The 20,031-nt window shown below is 34.5% G+C and overlaps 1 protein-coding gene across 1 annotated transcript in view; it reads right to left on the reverse strand.

Moving 5' to 3' along the window:
• Positions 1–571: 571 nt before the first annotated feature.
• The window catches only part of RYR2 (ryanodine receptor 2), a 284,661-nt gene continuing 265,201 nt past the window's right edge, over positions 572–20,031 (reverse strand). The window contains exons 94-104 of the mRNA XM_031058757.1: positions 19,040–19,170; positions 18,337–18,379; positions 16,289–16,422; positions 12,287–12,347; positions 10,874–11,020; positions 9,881–10,015; positions 7,818–7,974; positions 5,958–6,022; positions 5,101–5,201; positions 3,547–3,598; positions 572–1,883 (exon numbers count right to left, since the gene is read on the reverse strand). Of these exons, the coding sequence (XP_030914617.1) occupies positions 1,788–1,883; positions 3,547–3,598; positions 5,101–5,201; positions 5,958–6,022; positions 7,818–7,974; positions 9,881–10,015; positions 10,874–11,020; positions 12,287–12,347; positions 16,289–16,422; positions 18,337–18,379; positions 19,040–19,170 (1,122 nt within the window). The 3' untranslated portion in view covers positions 572–1,787. The remainder of the gene's footprint in view (positions 1,884–3,546; positions 3,599–5,100; positions 5,202–5,957; positions 6,023–7,817; positions 7,975–9,880; positions 10,016–10,873; positions 11,021–12,286; positions 12,348–16,288; positions 16,423–18,336; positions 18,380–19,039; positions 19,171–20,031) is intronic.

Here is a 20,031-nt window from a genome sequence, read left to right on the forward strand (position 1 = left end):
CAATTCCCCATCTCTAAATCTTAGACACAAATCCCAGGAAGGCTGAAAAAGGTGCTTTATGAAGTTGTTCCAAATAGGGAGGAAACAGAGCTGTTCTGAACATTCCAGTCTGGGTGGGAGTGGTTTAAAAACAGAATACAAATTGTGGCTGCTGTACCTGTCTCTTGCCCTGTCACGAGCCTGCCCAGCCTCTGTCTTCAAATCTTGCAAAGTTTGAGACAATTTTACCAGAACTGTGAACAGGATACCAAATTCAGTAAAGTTCACAGAATTGAAAGCCTGGCTTTTAAGAATACAGCCTTAGCATTTTTAAGTGATTATTCTCTTAATTGTAATTTTTTCTTTTTTTTTTTTTAGTTATAACTGAATATTGATACAGAATTTTTTTTATGACAAAAATGTGACCTGTAAAGAAATGAGGGAGAGCAACAGAATAGCAAGAAGTCCAGCAGAAAAGACCAAAAACAGTACCAAAACCTTTCATCAAGGTAAGAGTAGCTTAATCCTAGTTTGGAAGTAGTTGAAATTAATTTAGGAATTGATAAAAAGACTCTATAACAAAGACTTCAAATGCTACCAAAACCAGCTTGTTTCCATTCTGAATGTCTCTTTTTATTTGTAAAGACTGGCATTACAATTGAAAAGGACTCAAAATGGAGTAATGTACACATCATTGGTGTTTCATGATGTAACTGATGGAGTCCCTGAATGGATATTGCTTCAGCTTTGCTTTTAAAAAATAATTTAACAAGAAAATCTTCAACTCCACTATTGATCACAGGTGGCAGAAATGAAAGAAAGAAAAAAATAGAAACTAAAATTACTGTCAAATTCATAACATATATTCATATTGTTGGTTGATGACACTTGTTCCAGATGTACAATAAAGCCCACAACACTTTATTACTATGGATATAATTATTGTGAATGCTTTTTCATGTTGATCAACTTGTTTCTGAAGGTTGTTTTTTGATTGTTTTAAACTTGCATAATAAACATGCAATGAAACATTTCTTGTTAAAGTGTTTTTTGCAGCTGTCTTGAATTCATACAAAGATTTCATAAAGTAGCAGTGTTGTATCAGAGCATTACCAAAATAAGAGCAAAAAGCTAAAGAGGAAGGTAAATGTGAAATGAAGTTGATGAGAATAACCTAATCTTGTCCTGAGACACTCCAGTCTTGTTAAAAAGATGTGCACAAACAAATCCCTTCCTCCCAAACCCACCAAAACCACAAAATAAATACTAAATTGGAAGGGAAGACATAAAGAAAAAAAAAAATTATGTCATCATGCACTCATCTTCTGCATAGCTCAACCCACATATAGTAAGGCACTATTTCCCCACAACTTAGTGTCCACAACAATCTTTTTATGGTGCTCTGTGAACTATATATAGTTCCTTCCAGGATGATGAAATAAACAGACCAAATGAGTGTTGCTACCATGTCACCCCATGTGTGATCTTTTAGACAAGGGTATCATCTGGCAGTTTCAAAAATAAGCTGTCTCAAGTCTCTACTTGTGTGTGCATGTTATGTATAGGGACATCTTTTGTCTGTGCAAGTGGTTGGTTTGGTTCCAAAGTTGCTGTAATTTTTCATTGTTCTTTACTCCAGTGTTCTCAAAGCAAATACACAAGAAAATAAAAGCGCAGTTGGATCATTAAAAACAGAGCTTTGGTGCTCCAAAATGCACACAGCTTTGGGGATTTAAGAAATCTTTTAGACATTCCAAAAAGAGCTGGGAAATACATGGACATTTTTGTCCAGAAATCCTCATTTTTGCTTAGTTGAGCTGGTCTTCATATTGTTTTCGGAAGCAATCACCAGCAGGGAAAAACTCCCAGCACCGTTCTTGATACATTTTCCAAACATATGATTCCTGAAAGAAACACAGTTAAAATTATTTAACTTGATTTAATGGGAAATCATCAACCATTACTTTCTTTCCTCTTTCATTTATATATCACTTCACTTTTTTTGATTCTGTGCATGCAAGGTTGTTGAACATCAATCTGCAAAATCATGTAAATGATTTTGGTTAGTTTAGAATAGCTTTTAGGTTTTTGTCACTTGGCCAAAAAGCACTACAGAAATGCACAGAAGAGAACAAGGTAGTTTAGTTCTTTTTGCACATCAAGGAGCACTGTAAAGCTCAATTAAAGCCGGCCACAAGACAGATAGCAGTGTAAGCAGAATATTTTCTGTCATAGAAATTTGACTGAATTTCTGCATCAGTCATTTCAAAACATGTCTACAAACAATACATAAACCAAAATGTCCTTTATAGTCAGTATTTTCTGAGTCAGTGGCATTCGGTATTTCTTCCTTTCTGATTACTTGTTTGGGTAGGGTTCTGTCTTGAGACATTCCAAAGAATAGTAAAGAATATGTCATTTCATTTCTATTTTAATCACACCACTTAAATGTGGTTTTTATTATGAAAATTTCATGGTAGAAAAGACATATATTACACCAGTTACAGAACCATAGAATTATTTAAGTTGGAAAAGACCTTTTAAATCATTGAATCCAACCATAAACTAGTGCCAAGTCTACCATTAAAGCACGTTCCTAGAAGTTATGTAGTACGAAGTATGCTCAATTTTCAAACTATCACCTATCACTATCACAGTATCAAAACTGAATAGTAAGTAGAAATCTGTCTTTAGTGAATACAGTAGGATGCATTGCCAAGAAAACAGAAAATGCATGTAAAAAAAGACCTTCAAAAATCTCAGCATGAAATTCTCATGACACATAAAATCTCATACTGGACAAGGCTGAGATTTATGCAAAGAAGATGATTACAGCAGACACGTTAGAGTTCAGAAAGAGTAAACTACATAGATTCATAGCAAATCATCCTTCTGACCCAAGTCTGTAGGGTTATATATGTGATATTATTCAGTTCTTTTGTGTTTTGATCTGCAACAGAGGAACATTTGCTTAGTCAGCTGAAAGACTATCACTAGGAAAGAAAAAGACTGAAAATGTCATACATTTCTTAGTGCTTTTTAGTATACTTAAAGGAAGTAGAAGGGGGCACCAGAAGTTTGAAAGAACAGAGAAGAACACAGTAGAAACCTCCAGAGAAAAGTTCACATATTTTTCATTTTAGATATATGCACAAGTTCTTTCATATGGACTTATTCAGGAATGTAGACATAGAAGATTATATGCAGATGATAATAATAAAAGACAAAGACTATTAAAAAAGGATCAAAAGAGAGAAATGAAGAGTGTTGCTTTCACAGAATACTTGAATGTTCTGTTGTCATTACTTTTGTTTACAGTATGTATTTATATTTTGTGGAAATAACAATTTAAAAATACCATGTTCAGATACCAAAAAATAAATAGAAAGTGCTTCAGAATTGATAAACCCTAACATAAAGCAACCTAAGTCTTCAGAATTGCTTAGAAGAATGAGAATTAGGTTCCATACCATACGGGAGCTAGCCATTAGGAAAATCTTAGTTTTTCCAAGCCTGAATGATTTTTATTTTAGAATCAGCTGACATTAATAGAGTTGTTCAACCTACCTGTCCTGTATGCTCCGTTTCATCTTTGTTAATAAGATACATCAGAAAAAACCTACAAGCAAAGAAACAGCTATCAATAGAGTGTTTGGAAACATTAGGAAAACCACACGGAGATCGAAATTCTTCAGCATGTGCAGTGATAATGCTGTTCATGGACTTACAAGTTACAGATTTTTATCTATGATAATATTCTGAGAAAGATTAAACACTTTCCTGTTGACATTCATTGTTCAACGAGTTGTATATTAAAATGCATGTTAGTCACTTTGATTTACTGTAGCTAGGAATTCAGTTTAAATGAAGATTTTCTAAACTTTCTATTCCAAAACTTACAACAGACAACATTTTCTTGCTCATGAAAACCCACTTGGAAGCAGACAGAAAATGGTCATTGGAAATTTCTTTTTTTTCTCTTCCTACACTGAATAAAAAATGCTGAAGATATCCAAGAGATTTCTGTTACTGGAATTACAGGTTGGGAATATTTCAGTAGTGTATGCAAGATCAACATGGGCAGAAAAGAATTTGCAATTAAAATAAAAATAACACATTAGTCTTGAGGGTTTGAGCTGACATTCACTGGGTGATAATTTCAAAATTTCACTCATAAGAGACATTCTCTCCAAACACATGTAAAAACACAAAATAGGATCATGCACAAAAAGGGAAAAAAAACCCAACAATTCCTCAGGCTGAAGCACTTCAAGCAAATATGCTATAGTATGCTATCTATTCAGTATTTATTAAATAGGAACAAAACCCCGTATCATAGTGCTTCCAATGTAATTTGTTTGCACAACCTGTTTTTCAGGTGGAAGGTTTCTATAGCCATGTTTGACTTTGCAGTCTCCTTATTTTGTGCATATACAATGCCAGTTTAAAAACACAAAGACACAATCCATCCCCTGCTTCATACTGACAGCACTATTATGAAATACACTCTGGCACTGGATTTTCATACATGAGAGGAACAGTATGATACAGTGCTTGTAGACCTGATAATTGGCTTTATTTAGTTTAGTGGTCACTGGTGCTCTGCTCGGATTTTCCAAAGGTGGAACTGATGCCCTTGGTTGATCCCTCTCATCTCTAGCTCCTCATTACAGTTCCCCTACCTCCTTTTGTCCCTAGTTCTCCTGGTCAGCCTCAGCACTCCACACAAAATATTTCGTCCAATGTAAGTTTTTTTTGTCTTACTGCTGTGTTTGTTCTCTCTTTCAATCAGTCTCCAGGCCAGGTCATACTGCTCTTCTGTACCTTACTTACCTCGTTCAATTTTACAATTCATGTGACCTCTGCAACCACATATCAAGTTCATTTTTACCTACAACCTCATACAAACTTCTTGTGCTACAATCAAGCTGGAAAGCAAGATATGAAACTTAATTAATTGATTCCTTGCTGTCACTGCCCCAGAATAACATATTCAGAAAGTACAAATGCACATCAAAGCAAAACAGCACTGACTATTACTCATGAAAAAGAAGTAATCAGGTACCTGCAGAGGCTGCAAGGATCATGAGTTAGTGAGGAGTGCATTTTTAGGGTACTCACAAATAATTGGCCAAGTTGTGCTCCTGTAGTGTGTGTGTTTCAAAGCCATGAGGCACTGTATCAAAGTAGTCATTTCCTATTCCACAGATAAAGCACTTTGTCTAGAAGAAAGAATACAGAGCACTTCAACACTACATAAAACACCTGCCTTGCTTTCAGAAAAGGCAAAAAAAAGTAACAATTTTCTTGAAAATGGCAATGCAGCATATATATTATGTGCTGAACAAAAAGGCTTTTCTTTAAATGATTCAGACTGGATACCTCAGTAAAAACACAGGAATAGCAGCTTAGCTACCATCAGAATAGCTTCTTACTGTTTTAAAAAACAAATCTTTGCCAGTTCTAAGTGAACAGGTATCAGGAGACAGAATGGCATACAATGATCACAGCTGACTTTTTTAATCTTAAGCAGCACTTACTGTGACACAGGACCATATTTACCTCAATGCTTGTCCAGCTGAAACTGAATATGCTCCAAGTTCACATTACAAAGTGAAGCTGGTTTGCAACACTTTCCTGACATCTTACACATATACTTCAATGACAGAACAGAAAACCACAAAGTACAAGATACTTTCACACATATATTAAGCAAAGAAAATTACATCTGAGATGAAATGTAACATGACAGTGTTAACACCCTGCTTTAGAAACCTCTAGTTTGAAGATCCAAAAGACTTAAATAGCCACAGACATGCAATTCATTATAATTCACATTGTATGGTATCAGACCATGTACAGGACTGCATTTTTCTCTTAGTTTGAAAAACCATCCACTAGCTAAACCATATTTTGACTGAAAACACATACTAGTGAAATCTGAAAATAAGTATGGTTCAGCAACTGAATGTTCTTACCTCCATGTCTTCCTTAACTTGCTCTTGCTGATCTCTTAACTCACCAAAAGCATCAATAATTAAACCTAGGGTTTAAGTTAAAATGATAGTTAATGTTCAGTAATAATCGTGACAAAGAATAGCTGGAAACCCAGGGATAACATAACTCTGATAAAGAATATTAAAGGAGAATCTTTGCAGAAAGAATAGAAACCAATATACATTCTGAAGACAACAAAACCATGAAGAAAAAAAAAACCAAGCCAAAGGAACACCAGTAACATGGCTAGTAGTACCATTTTTAATTATAAAATGGGACAAGCAGACTTCTTTTTATTCCCAGTGCTCTAATCTTGACTTACTACATTAAGATATATGTGGGTTTACAGTGATTAAGGCCCTAGTATAGAAAAATCATACTGTACATTTAACAGAGATGAGATATTTATTACATGGCAGATGCAGAGAGGCCCAGATCTCCATGCATCCTCTCTCAAGATGGTTGTCATGTAGTATAAGGTTCCACTATTGGAGTTCTGACAAAAGTAAGTTGTCATTTGAGGGAGATATAGAAAGAAGAACAAAAAGAATCACAGGCTCTAAGGTTCACACTATAAACTGCTTAAACTTCCCTTCACTTACTCCAATACAAATAAGGAACAACTCCACAATGACTATTGACACTCCTGTACCCAAATCTGGACAGTTAAGGACTCTATTCTTCAGCCACTCACAAAATAAAGAAACGAACCACATGAGATATGCCAATTGAGGGTATAAAAAAATTCCACCCTCCCCAAGCCCTTTAAAAAAACCCTGTTGCTTGAATAAGAGTAATAAACAATTTACCAGAAGTTAAAAGTTGCCCTTTGAATTTCCTCGTAGTGAGGGAGAAAGCACCCTTACTACTGTCAAAATTATCCTAAGTTATCTGTTAGTTGACAGAAAGCAATGAGGTATCAGTATTTATGACAGCAAGTGAACCCAGCAAAACTGTTCATCAATTTTTCCAAAATTGAGAATATAATTCTGTTAACTTGTGTGAACTTTCATAAAAAAATTACTTTTAGGGCATTCTTGACAATATTTTAGAGGTATAGAAGGGAAAAAAACAGGGGTTTAAGTACTTCAGGTAATATCAATAAACACAATTAATGTAAACATAATAAAAAAATTCATTGACTTGCCAAAATAAGGTATCCACTATCCAGATTACAACAGTGAGAAACACTATCAGTCAAATAGTTTCACTGAAATTCCAAAGTTAAGTAATGGCAGCTATACCTTTCCATTGACATTAACCAGGCTATACTAAAGCTGTTTCATATCAAGCACGTTTTTATTCTTACACATTGTTCAAATAAGGAAGCACCACACAAAACAGCAATTTTATGTAAGAAAAGATTTAACCACTTAAAGTTATGTTCCTATTTTCACACCACTATTACCAATCTGAAGATATGCCAGACAGTCAAGAACTTATCATGTTGGCAGAGGGAATACTGACAGCAGTACTGATTTTGTCCATGAAAGCTCATGTAGGATGGGTTACACTGAAGGACAATTTGAAGTTGTGCCACAAGATTTCTACAGGAGGCTTTCAAAAAGGGCAATGACAAGACAGAAACTGCAGTCACATCAGTATTCTTAGGGAAAAACATTTACTTTGTTTCTATTGATCGAGCTAGAGCCTGTTGATTTTACAGAGACGCAGAAGAGCAGTGTATGAGAGTCAGCCGGGTGTGATTTTCTATATAAACCTATCCTTTGTGATCTGCCCTGCTGCTCTGTCTGAATCTTAGGTTTGTGATTACCACAGCACTGAGATCTTTGTACTGCTAAATAATGCTTTCAGTCCCACTGTGGATTACAAAAGCATACCTTGGATAATTGCAAGCAGGATGACAATCACAAAGAAGAAGAAAGTGATGTCAAAGATAATCCGATAGATTTCATATTCGTCTCCTGCTGGATCTTCTATTTCATCACCAATGCCTCCTCCTGCACGTACTCCAACGTACATATGAAACATGTAGCACTAGAAAAGACAAAACAAAGGGGTACAAAGACTGCTTGCAGCTGAAAGCAAAAATACCCAGTGTTACAAATTCAGTAATTGGTAGAACTGGTCTATGGTCTGGAAACTATGACATGTCAAGCCATCTTTTTCTCTCCTTTGAGATTATGCGTATTTCTGATGGAGAGGAAATGCTACTGTGCAGCTGAAGCTGCAGTATTTAATGTTCTATCGTTACGTAGCAGTTCAATAAGATCAAAAGTTCAACTACTAGAAGTTCAGCAGCACCCCATGATTAATGTAAAATCATTTCAGCAGTGTAAATAGGAAATATCATCCCCACCATAGCCATCTCCTTTTCCAATTTCTCAGTTCAAAAGGGAATGATTTTCCGTGTTTTTAGTGTTTCAAATTCACATTTTAAAATAAACAACCCTCCTCCTCAAGCCGAAATAAAACAAAAAAAAACACAACCAAGCAAAACATCTTTGTAAATGCTTCTGCAGAGAAATAGCCTGTGCTAATTACTGAAAATATCTGAGAATAATACTGTGAAACTATGATATGAAAAGTGGTATACTAGGTCTGTCAGAACAGTTGCCTGGAATGCTGACAATACAAAATTTCCAGTTTTATCATGTCATAGTGTAATAAAAAATTATGGCATCACTCTCTAGAGATCTAGAGCAGGCGATTGCTTTTTTTATTTAAGCACCTTTGCAAACTATAGGTCAAGGGTTCTCACTCTATATCAAAAAACAGTGATGACAATGACTAACTCCTAAAAACTCACCATAAAAAAAAATCCATTCTTCTATTTCTATGCCACAGTGTCCCCAAAATCCCTTCTGTAAGAAATGTATAAAGTACCATATAATGCTGAGTGACCCTTGCCTGAAAAATCTAACAATTTCTAAAGATAGTTTATACTCCAAGACTAAAAGGTAATAATTAACTTAATGAGTGAACGTAGTGGTAACTCCTCTTACCCACCCTCTACCCTGAGACTTTCTCCTCTCTAAGCCAAACAAACCCAGTTCCCTCTGCCTCTTCCCACAGCAAGTGCTCCAGCACCAGACAATTTAACAGCTCTTCCCTGACTGACATTCCAGTTTATCTGGTTTTGGTGTGCTGAATGTCCCAAACTAGACAAAAATAAAGACATACTACTCTAGTTTATCTATTTCGTTTAGTTTATCTATTTTATATATATCTATTTATTTTATCAAGTAGTTTATCTATTTATTTGGCTTTTAAATGTTGTTGATTCCCTGGAAGAGATACATGTTGCATAGCACACTGAAATACATTTACCACGATTTTTTACTTTTTTTTTTTGAGAGATATTAAGGGCAATGCATCTTGGAAATTCTTTTTGGTTTAAACTCTACCAGTCATAACTCTGAAGCCTGTCACTGTCTTAGTACAAAATAACTTAACACAGTTCTGAACACTGTAGTTATCGAACTGCCTATTAAAGATAACTGTGGCAATTCATGCTAAGAGGAGCTGATGGATTTCAAAGTTTAAACAAGAATTTAAGTATTTTCATTACCTATGAAAATGCTTGCCTATGAATGACCTGTTGAATTTCAAGATTCAGAAGTGCTGGCCTTTAGCCAGCTCAGCTTCACAGCTTGTGGTTGTTTTGCATTTTTTGAACAGCAGTAGCAAAGTACAGTACCACATTTCTTCTACTCTTTTATAGAGGAGTTCTTTGAGTGTACACAAGATCTATCTATTTGTTGAGGATGTTCATCATATTTGTCCCTTTGTTTTCAACTGCAATATTTCCTGCCTGCTGGCTAATTATATTACTGTATGAATACCAATTAACAAGAAGGTCAGGACAAAACCACAACAGCTCGAGGGAAGAAAAAAAAAACAAAAAAAGCCCCTAAAAACCAGAAAGCAAAACAAGACTTACTGTTAGCATATCATCACATTTCATGTCCGGCATGTCACCATCTTCACTCTTGTTGTAGAACTTGCGGAAAAAATTGAATGCCACTACTGTATACAAGTATACCACTACTGCCAGTAATCCCACTGTTAGGACAAGCTGGAAGACAAAATTACAGAATGGATGTAACACCACTATGGAAGTATGATTTACCTAAAAAAAAAAAAAAAAAAGGAAACTAACAATAAACTGTATGTGGTAGCAGCAGGAAAACTTTTTATATATTTTTGTAATACAGAGTAATATATCTGCATATTCTCACACAAAGATCGTGTATTTCCCTTTTTTTTGATCAAACATAATTACAAAGACAAATTACACAGAAACTTAATTACAAAAACAAATCTTATGGACAAATAAAAATAATCAATAATCCAATGATTAGAATCATATGGATTCCCCAAAATCAGATGGAAGATCTGAAAATTCACTACCTAATATAATATTACTATCATCTAGTACATAATTAATTGAAATACAGTTATCTACTAATTTAATAGGAAAGCAACTTTATTTTTTACATGTATGAAATTACATATAAAAAGAACCCTGTTCCTAATATTTTATATCTTAGAAAAGCAGCAACAAGTAGTCCACTGCTCAACTGGAGCATCATTCCGATTTTGCTCTGAGCTTAATGGAAAGCAGCTGGGGGGGAGCTTCAGTACTCTGTAAATTGATATTTCACTTGTGTAGCTCCCAGATTGAAAAAGTTCCTTATAAATAATGCCCCCTGCATTCACAGGTAATTTTCTAAAACTTCAGGACTATTTTCAGAAGGGGAAATACCTGTGCTTTCAAATCCCACTGTCTAGCTTTGTCATCAACTCAAGTTCTAGAGCTCATGATGAAAGAACATTTCTGTTGTCAACCTGCAGAGCGCCTGACTCAAGTAATGAAGTGATCTTTCCTGTGTACTTCTTAGGTAAAAAACTGGAAAGAGATGACAGTTGATACCTGTTTGCCATTGTGGGTAACTGATGACAGGATAGTTCGCAATGTCTTGAATCCCATTGCAATATCAAGGAGATGAGCAGCAAAGAAAAAATTGTTGTAATGGCCAAGGACTGACATGGTCATGTACCATGCTAGGTAAAGGAAAGACTAACAGAAAAAACAAGTACATTCAAAATAAAATTCATTACTTTCATCTTAATTCAAGACAATAAGGAAAAGTAGAAATTTCTCAAATATGCTTTTCTTTAAATAGAAAAAAGTTCTTTTTAAAGAGAGAATTTTCTACATATCATTGAGAATTTTCTATTCATGCAGCAATATTAAATCCTCAAACACAAAGTCAACAAGATATGGGCAAAATCAAGAAATTCAGAATTTGTGCTATAAAACTAATTTTGGAATTCTTAAACCCTTATTTGTAAATGAAAATCTGTAAAAAAAAATCTGATTTAAATTACTTTTAAAAATAATTTCTAAATAATTACATTAATATATTAATGCCCAAAGTTAGCTAATGACAATTACAGAACTGTGCAGGCAACAAAAGGAATTTTATAGTTAAGTATATTTAAGTAACCATGAATGTTAATTTCATCTGATCCTCTATCAATTAATTTTTATTGAACTTAAAGACAAGTATTTATTAGAGAAATTATACTCCATCCCTTAAAAAAAATACTAGTCCCAAACAAACACTGTTTACAGATCATGCTGTCTCTAGACCTGGAGGCTTACTGTTTCCATTTTTCCTGAGTACTTTCAGATTAGCCTTTCATTTTCCATCTGTCATAGTTCCAAAATAATTTTTCCTCATTTTCCTTACCAGTAAATTAAGTAACTAGGCAAACTAATAATTGTAAGACTGAAAAATCATATGATGACTGACTTAAACTGCATTTCAACATTCTTATTTATCTCTCCTTGTTTTTTTTCTTTTAAAGACTCCCTTTTTCAAATAATTGGAATAATTTGTATCATTCTGTTGCACATCTTACTACTGGTTTCAGTGATAAACATTTAGCAATTCAAGATACATTAACTATATTGATCTGACTCTGCTCCAGGAATATTCAAGTGTTCATAATATTTATGAACAACAGGAAAAATGGGAATTAGCATTTATAAAGTCAGTTTTCTAATTCTACAGTGCAGTGCTTTCTTATTGCTTCTAATAAAGCTATCAGAAATAGGGCAGGAATTGACTGAGGTTCTATTAACTACTACCGATGTAACTGAAAATATTTTGACAATGTTTCTTTAAGCTTTCAAGATTTTCTTCTTGTAGTAAAATAAATACAATCCAGAGTATTTCACACCTCTCATTGAAGCACTTTGCATTAACAAGTGCTTAGCTCATTTAAGAACATGAATATATATATATATATATATATATGTATAAACTGAAAAACTTACATTATCAGTGAAAACAACTCCTAATTTCCACATCTGATACTTAACATCAATGGAATTTAGCCTGTAAAAATTAAAAAAAAAACCATTTTATAGCAAAACACAACTGGAAAACATTAAACACAATCTGTAGGAAGTACATTGCCACATAGCAGGAGTCAACGGCTGATCAATTTCTTCAAATCTGAAATACATTAGAACCTTGTTCTAATTCAGACTTTTACTCTGGAATGAATCTGTCAAAAAACAAAAAAGAAAAAATCAAATTCAAAAGCACTGTTTTCAATTCATCAGAGCTAATGCTGATTGATTTCGGAAATGTTATCATGAATACAAGTGATATAAGCTGTCTTTAAAATCCATGGAGAATAAAATATTTTATTTTCTTTTTAGTGCAACCCACCTAAGCCTGAAGTAGCTAGTCAAAAAAGGTAACCGAATTTGCACCCTAAAATGCCAATTCTTTACCTTAGCTATTATAGCATACCTTGAGTGACACAATTGGATGATACTAAAGACACACAAATTGAGATCAGAAGAATCTCAGAGCTTGTTCAGAAAATTGGCCCATTTTTCTATGGATATAAGGAAAATCATTAATGAAAAGAGGATAATTCTTACAAGTTAATGAGTTTTGACATAGGTACTTTGGAAAATCTTCTATTAATGTTACTCTTTTAAAAATAGAAAGCATCCCGTCAGATAAAAAACATTCTTTATTAACTGTCAACTAGGTAGGAAATACCCTTTTCATTGCACTGTGTCAAAATTTTGTGCCAGACACTGAACAACATCAGCAGGTGATACTTCATCAAGAATGGTGCCACTTGACCATTACAAAAAAGAAACCACTGAACCAAAACAAACCAATGAGTTATAGGGTGTCTGTCAGCTTTCTGTGTGTCTTGAAGACAGAGCACAGAAGAGATTATTTTGAGGTATCCTGCACAAAGCCTCTGCAAGGATCCACTAGACTTAAGATTCCCAAGTAAATAATCAAAGGAGGAGTTATTTTACATTAGCATCCATAAGGGGAAAGGTTTGAAACTGAGATTCCTATATGTGCATCAAAGGAACAGGCTGGGAATTTGGACCTTAGCAGTGACTGTGCCTGCCTCTCAACCACAACAGCTGAAGTCCCTACCTACCTGCAGATATACATTTCTACTTAGACTAACAGGCACATCCACACTTTTGTAAATCCTATAGTGTCATCATAGCAAGTATAAATCTTGAGACTTCAGGTGAAAAAACTACTGCAAGTAAAATTCCTTACTTTTTCACTACAGGCAAGAGATATACTGTCACTTGAGAAAAAAGCCTACTATTTTTCCAGGAACAATCCTGTTCTCTGAGATACTACATTACTAAAAAGGGGTTACCCACTGCAGAATATTTTGAAAGCCTAGGTCATTGGTTCTCATTGAAAGGAAGAGCAAGACCTTTTAAATTCGTCCACATTCTGAGGCCAACTGCATTCATTGTTTGTACACTTCACATTTAGGATATGATTTAACTTCTCACCAACCTATAAAAACTTCAGATCTTCCAGGAGAAAATTATTTACATTTTTTCTATTCTTGAAAGTGGGGTATTTATTCTTCCATGTGAACATTTGACAGAAGCCCTGCTTATTTTCCAAATTAGCCTTATGCCAAAGCTTGCTGCAGATGCTTAAGCCTTATCTGCCTCTTCTATTGACTCTGACTAAACTAATGATCCCAGAAAGGTAAAGGGACAGGGAAATAATGATGGCATCTCTGAAAATTAACTTTCATGTTTGTGTCTTCCATATTATTTTCTCAAATATTCTACATCCATGATGCATCTAATTTAACACCAGCCACCCAAAAGAAGAAACAAATTCAATGGAAAAACAGCACCATTGTCTCAATCTCAGCGTGCAAAATTTAACTGTCTTTACTGTCTCATCTACAGGAAAGCTCCAACCACCTCATCCTTCTAAGTTGGTTACAGTTAAATAATACTGCAACGTATTTAAATAATTTAAATATTAAAATACTTATATATTTAAATAATACACTTTAAAAATGTTCAAGGCTGCATCAATGAGCTGGAAGGCTCTTCAAGAGTCAGTAAAATGCAGATTTTTTTAATGCAGTATATCACTGGGACAGGCAGAAGTTTTTGAAGCATGGTCACCTGCAAGTACGGTGCTTTAAGTCCCTTGCAAAAAGACAGATGCAAATCCAGGCTATTTTTCCTGGGAAAAGGAAAAGGAAAGAAAAAGTAGGAGCTAGGGGTCAAGGAGACTTGTTCAATTGTATTGAAGTTGAAATGCTGCTCAGCACACTTCCCTTCTGTGTTGTGAGACACAGCTTTCCAGTCTGTGCCACCTCCTCCTGGCACAGGCAGAAGCAGAAGCACCAAAGCTGAAACCTACACTAGGTTGCACCATTCTCTATTTTCTTCCCAAAGTACTGCAGCAAGAGATCAGTTCCAATGCTTTTTTCCACCTCTCTCTTCACTGCATGGTAAATACATGTCAAATTTGGAATCTGGAATATGTGTATGTTTTAGTAGGTTCATTAGTATTCATTTTGGAAATTGTTAAAAAGTGGATAAACCTTCCTGAAGACTATATTTTTTTATGTGACTGGTTCTGCAAATTTTTATAATAGTTTTTTTATTTTCCTGCAACATATTAATGTGTCATGAATATGAAATGATTCCTCCAGAGAGAACAGGAAAGATGGATGAGGTCATAAATTTTTTTTTACTGTATACAACATGGAGGAGATATTAGAGATGTTAAAAAAAAAGCATCCTTCAGACATGATTCTTAAATATTTTATCAGCCTTCTTCAACTGCTTCATTCTGGTCTGTTTTTTCAAGATTATTCACAGAAACATTATTTAAATGCTCTTCCCCTCATATGACTATGAGCATTTTTATATCTCCCACAGGGAAGGAAAAGTAGTTTTGTTTTGTTTTTTATGCCAATAATAAAAGTAGGTTTTTTCCTAAACTCAAGCATGGGTCCTACTGTAATCCCGCAGGAGCAAAACACCATGGAAGAAAGCATTCAGCAAAGTACTTCTGACACAATATTGGATTTTATTTCGTACTGAAATGCCACAGAGTCCCTGAGCCTTTACACTGCACACGACTGACTGTTCAGACAGACTCCTGATTTATTAATATCCATCTTTTATAAAGATGGATAAAAGAGCCATCCTTACAAAATCAGCTTTTGCTTCAATGCACTTCTAATCTACCAGTAGTCTCACTGCCTACTTCTCATAATCCTTGCACCCACATTGATAAAATGTTTTTAGAGATAACTTGAAATAAACCCTTAAATCAGAATCTCTGTAGCATTAAAATTCCATCTGTTAAATATGTTCTATCTAGTTGAATACCTTTTTTATAATGCAGAACTGGAAAAAACACTTTTTGCAGTGCTTTATAAAAGCCTGTTCTACAAAGGACAATTTACTACTCTGAATGTCTAGGGGCTTCTCTTCATTTCTGTCTCCCAAATGATATATAAATGCAAAGTTTAGGGAAAACAAGTTATAAAAGGATGTGAAGATTAATCATCCAACTCCCAGATTTTACTGGTCACTAGCACTTAAATTTATTTTATCATCTCCCGATGATCAGAACACACAGGGCCATTTTTGCCCATTCTTTCCGGCAGAGCTGAACCGAGAACTTGAAAAGGAGATTCCAGTCCAGCTGTGATGACACTGTCCAAAGAGTGGGAATGTAATGTATTCCAGCTGCTGTGAACTAAACTAAATCTTCATACATAAAAAAACAGAGAAATCCTGCATATACATTGTCTATAATTAAATAAATTTACTATATCACACAACATAAGAATTGATTTCTTATGCAAATTTATGTGAGCAACAGATGTTTTGTCTGAATGACAAACCTTGAATGTTTGATTTTAACTTACAAAAATCCCCAACAAAATTTAAAAAAGAAACAAAATAAAAACCCCAATTACAAACAAACTGTAGGCAAATGCTTACACAGCAGAAAAGGAGCTATCCTTTTTTGGTTTCTTCTTTTCTCGAGCATCACTAAAATCAAGAGCAGCTTTGTCCATTCCTAGTAATTCGCTGATCCTGTCACGGCCATAGAACTCACCATATTTATCCATTACCTAAAGTTAGAAGGAATATTCAAAAATATTTATTAGTGGGGTAGATCAGCAGATATTTGGCCTGGATCTGAAGACAAGCGGTTTAACATATAAGGAGCCTGAAAACAGTGTGTCATGATTATGAATGACATTGTGATCACAAGATCTTGAACATAGATTGAACATAGAGTTGTGGCAAAAACCAATTTTCAGTGGATTCAAACTAGCCCCTATCTCTTTCTAACAAAATTTAACGTGTTTCATAAGTAATTTTCCTGGAAATAAATATTTACTTGCTTTCATTCTGACTGAACACACAGATCCTTCCTAAATATTATCTGTCTCTTCTCATTTCGAAAAGAATAGTCAAATACAAATTTTTTTAATAACAAGATCATAACTCAGTGACTCCTGTAGGTAAAGAGGTATTTTGCCAGCTTTCTAATAGGAAAGGCTTTAAATATTTATTGATATTTTTTCAGATTTCTAGAGAAGCTTTTTTTGTAGCAAGCCTAGAAACACTGCTTCATTATATGTATTTTGTAGACTGGGGATTAAAATACAAATATCTATAAAAGAAGACATTCATTGCAAATAGTATATTTGAAGACAGTTAAATTATACAGTGCAGTTCCTCAGCCAAAGCTCAAGTCTTTTACACAGCTTAAAACCATACTCCTTTCCTTTTGATTTGAGCCTTCCTTGACCACCTACATTGACAGAAGCAATGTAGAATTTTATTTTATTTCTCAAGTACTCTGCGAGAGCTACCACTTCCCCTTTGCTTAGACAGACACATAGAAATCTCTGTATAATAACCTAAAATATGAAAAAAAAATCCGCAGCAAAATGAGTATACAATTCGAAGGAATTTTTTTTTGTCAGCTTGACCTAAGCTGTTACAAAGCAGAAGAGCTAAGAGTATTAAAAAACACGTTTCCAAAAGTATGATGCAAGATTGGCATTAAAGTGTGAAGGAGGGGTAAATCTCATCCAATAACATGCACACCCTCTTTTTCAATTGTGATCAAACATACTAAAAAGATTCTTACTGTAAGCTATTGTACAAGCATTAGATTTATTTCTTAAGAGCAAGCTGAGAAAACATTCAAAATAGCATTTGTAAGAATGCTGGAGCCTAGAGGACTACAGTGGCACAGGGGCAGGCAGGAACCCAAACTATGGATTCACAGTGAATGGATGCTCTGCATGGTCCCTCCCAGGGCAGCCCCAGGAGAGCATCAGACCCAAATCTGAAACCCATCAAAATGAGTTACTGGTAAAATGCTCCAGATCATCTGTGAGACTAAGAGGATTACTGCCAAAGGATGCATACACTATGCATCCCATGAATGGGATTTTATTGGATGTTACAGGGAAAAAGGAAAGATGGAGAAAAGGATGGATTTAAGTGACTTGGGGAAAAAAAAACCATGGGAAAATAGAGAGGTAAGGGACAAAAAAGGTCAGTGCATGTATATACCTTCCAGGGAGTTAGAGATGCCTGATTATGCCTTGTGCCTAAATATCTTAATTTGTCCTGTCTTCTTAATAATTACTTTTTAACCTTCTATTGGGTGAGGGACACCATTCTCTGTGAATGGTGGGGAATCCATAAATACAGACAAGACATTTTACATAATTTGCATTATACATACAAGCACACACAAAATTCTTCATGTAATTTTATGAATGCATTTGAATTCCTGTTTTATACAAAATCTGTATGCAGAAAAAGTTTGAAATATATAAGAAAAAATAGTTGTAAGAATGTCGTAAGGTATTCTGTGTGTTTCAATATTGTAAATATCGAAATCTACACTGAATCAAAGTTATATTTCAAAGAAGTGTAGTCCAAATTCCTCCCAACATGAACAGAAATATGCATTAGAATTTTATTTTAACCTCACGAATCTTTTTAAAAAGAAGCCCTACCTTTCTTTTGACAAACTTGTCCCAGTAGTTATTTGGAAAAGACCTGAAAAACACAGATAAACAAGATTACATTTTAGACAAATATATACCAATTCTGTTTCTGTGAGTCTCTATGTGGTGGCTACCACCAGTCAGTCACTTGTGAACCCTGTGGAGTGAAAGTTGCTAAATGGTGTTCAGCCTACCATGCAAATGTGAGAAGCACAGCAGAGCCAATGCCTGCACACAGGATTCTAGAGCAGCTACATCCCACACACAGCCCCACCAGGCAGAGAAACAGAGCTTTAAATACATGATGCAAAGCACAGCTCACTCTTGAACTTACAGCAATGCACAACCATCATCACTCTCCTTGCCAAAACAAACCCATCCCTCTTCTTTTTTCTTTTATGAAGAGAAAAAATTTTAAGGCAAAAACTTGAGAATGCATAAGATTAAATAGTAATAGTAAAAATGACAGTAAACAGTAGCATTGCAGATGCCTGAAAATTTTTGAGAATTCTCAAATTCTAGAAATATAGAATATTCTACAAACTCTAATTCTAGAAATATAGAATATAGAATATTCAATATTTCTAGAATATAGAAATATATATCTAATAATTGTTTATTTTAGACAAGATAGATGATAAGTATGTAACTGGGGAAACAGAAGAGCAATTACTTACAGGGCTATAATGAGACAGAGTAAGTAAAAACTCACTGTGTGTTGATTACAAGTCTATCCCACTGTCCCTTAATATCATCCTCTGATGGTTGCTCAGTTATATATAGCCCATCAAATTCCAACTTCCTTGCCACTTCCTTTTCTCTCTTAAAAATAACCAGTGGAACCTGCAGTTGAAAGAAAAAACAGGAATTATATAAAATGCACTGATATGTCTGCAAACTTTAAGAAAAGCCAGTTGTTATGAAGAAACAAGTATCAAAACTGAACAAAGCAAAAATAGTACTTGAAAAAATTAAAAGATTTAACAATTCCCCAGAACACAGAAATTATATTTATACACTAGGGTCAGGTAATTCAGATTCATTAAACTGCAGTGTGCTAAACAGTTGTAAAAAAGATGGTGAAAACACCTGAAGAGGGATCCTTCAAATAAAAACAGTTTTTCAGTGCCACAAAAGGATTAGAGGTAGTCAAGTGAAAGAGACTTAAAATATTTTTTTAATCCTTCAAAATTCTAGTTCCAAATATTATTTTGGGACAGTATTTTTTGATTTCATTTTGATACCCAGAGATGTTAGAGGCTCATTTTATTTGTTAAAGAATTTTTGAGGTTTCACAGTGGGAAACAAAGTGTTTTGCTGCAGAGACCAAAGACTGTAAGCAACAAAAAAGAACTGTCAGCAGCTGAGACACCTAGCCAGGCTTTATCTACAACCCTCTTTCATCAGCTGGATGATTTCAAAAGTACATTTCAAGAGGGCAGATGTAAATAGTGGTCCAAGTTGAGTGAATTTTCCTACGAAATGTACCAAAAAAAAGTAAATTTTTTTACTTTATCCTACTCTTTCCTGGAACTATTCCATAGATCCCCAAAATTCACCCACCTTGCATTACCCACCTTGACTGCAATAATAGTCAAGATTATTACTATTTCAGTATACTCACGGACATGAATATACTGAAATAGTAATAACGAAAATCAAGACTACTCCAGCAATATGGTGATTACATTAGATACAATAAAA

Source organism: Geospiza fortis, unplaced genomic scaffold (genome assembly GCF_000277835.1).
Source record: "Geospiza fortis unplaced genomic scaffold, GeoFor_1.0 scaffold381, whole genome shotgun sequence".
Classification (NCBI taxonomy): Eukaryota; Metazoa; Chordata; class Aves; order Passeriformes; family Thraupidae; genus Geospiza; species Geospiza fortis.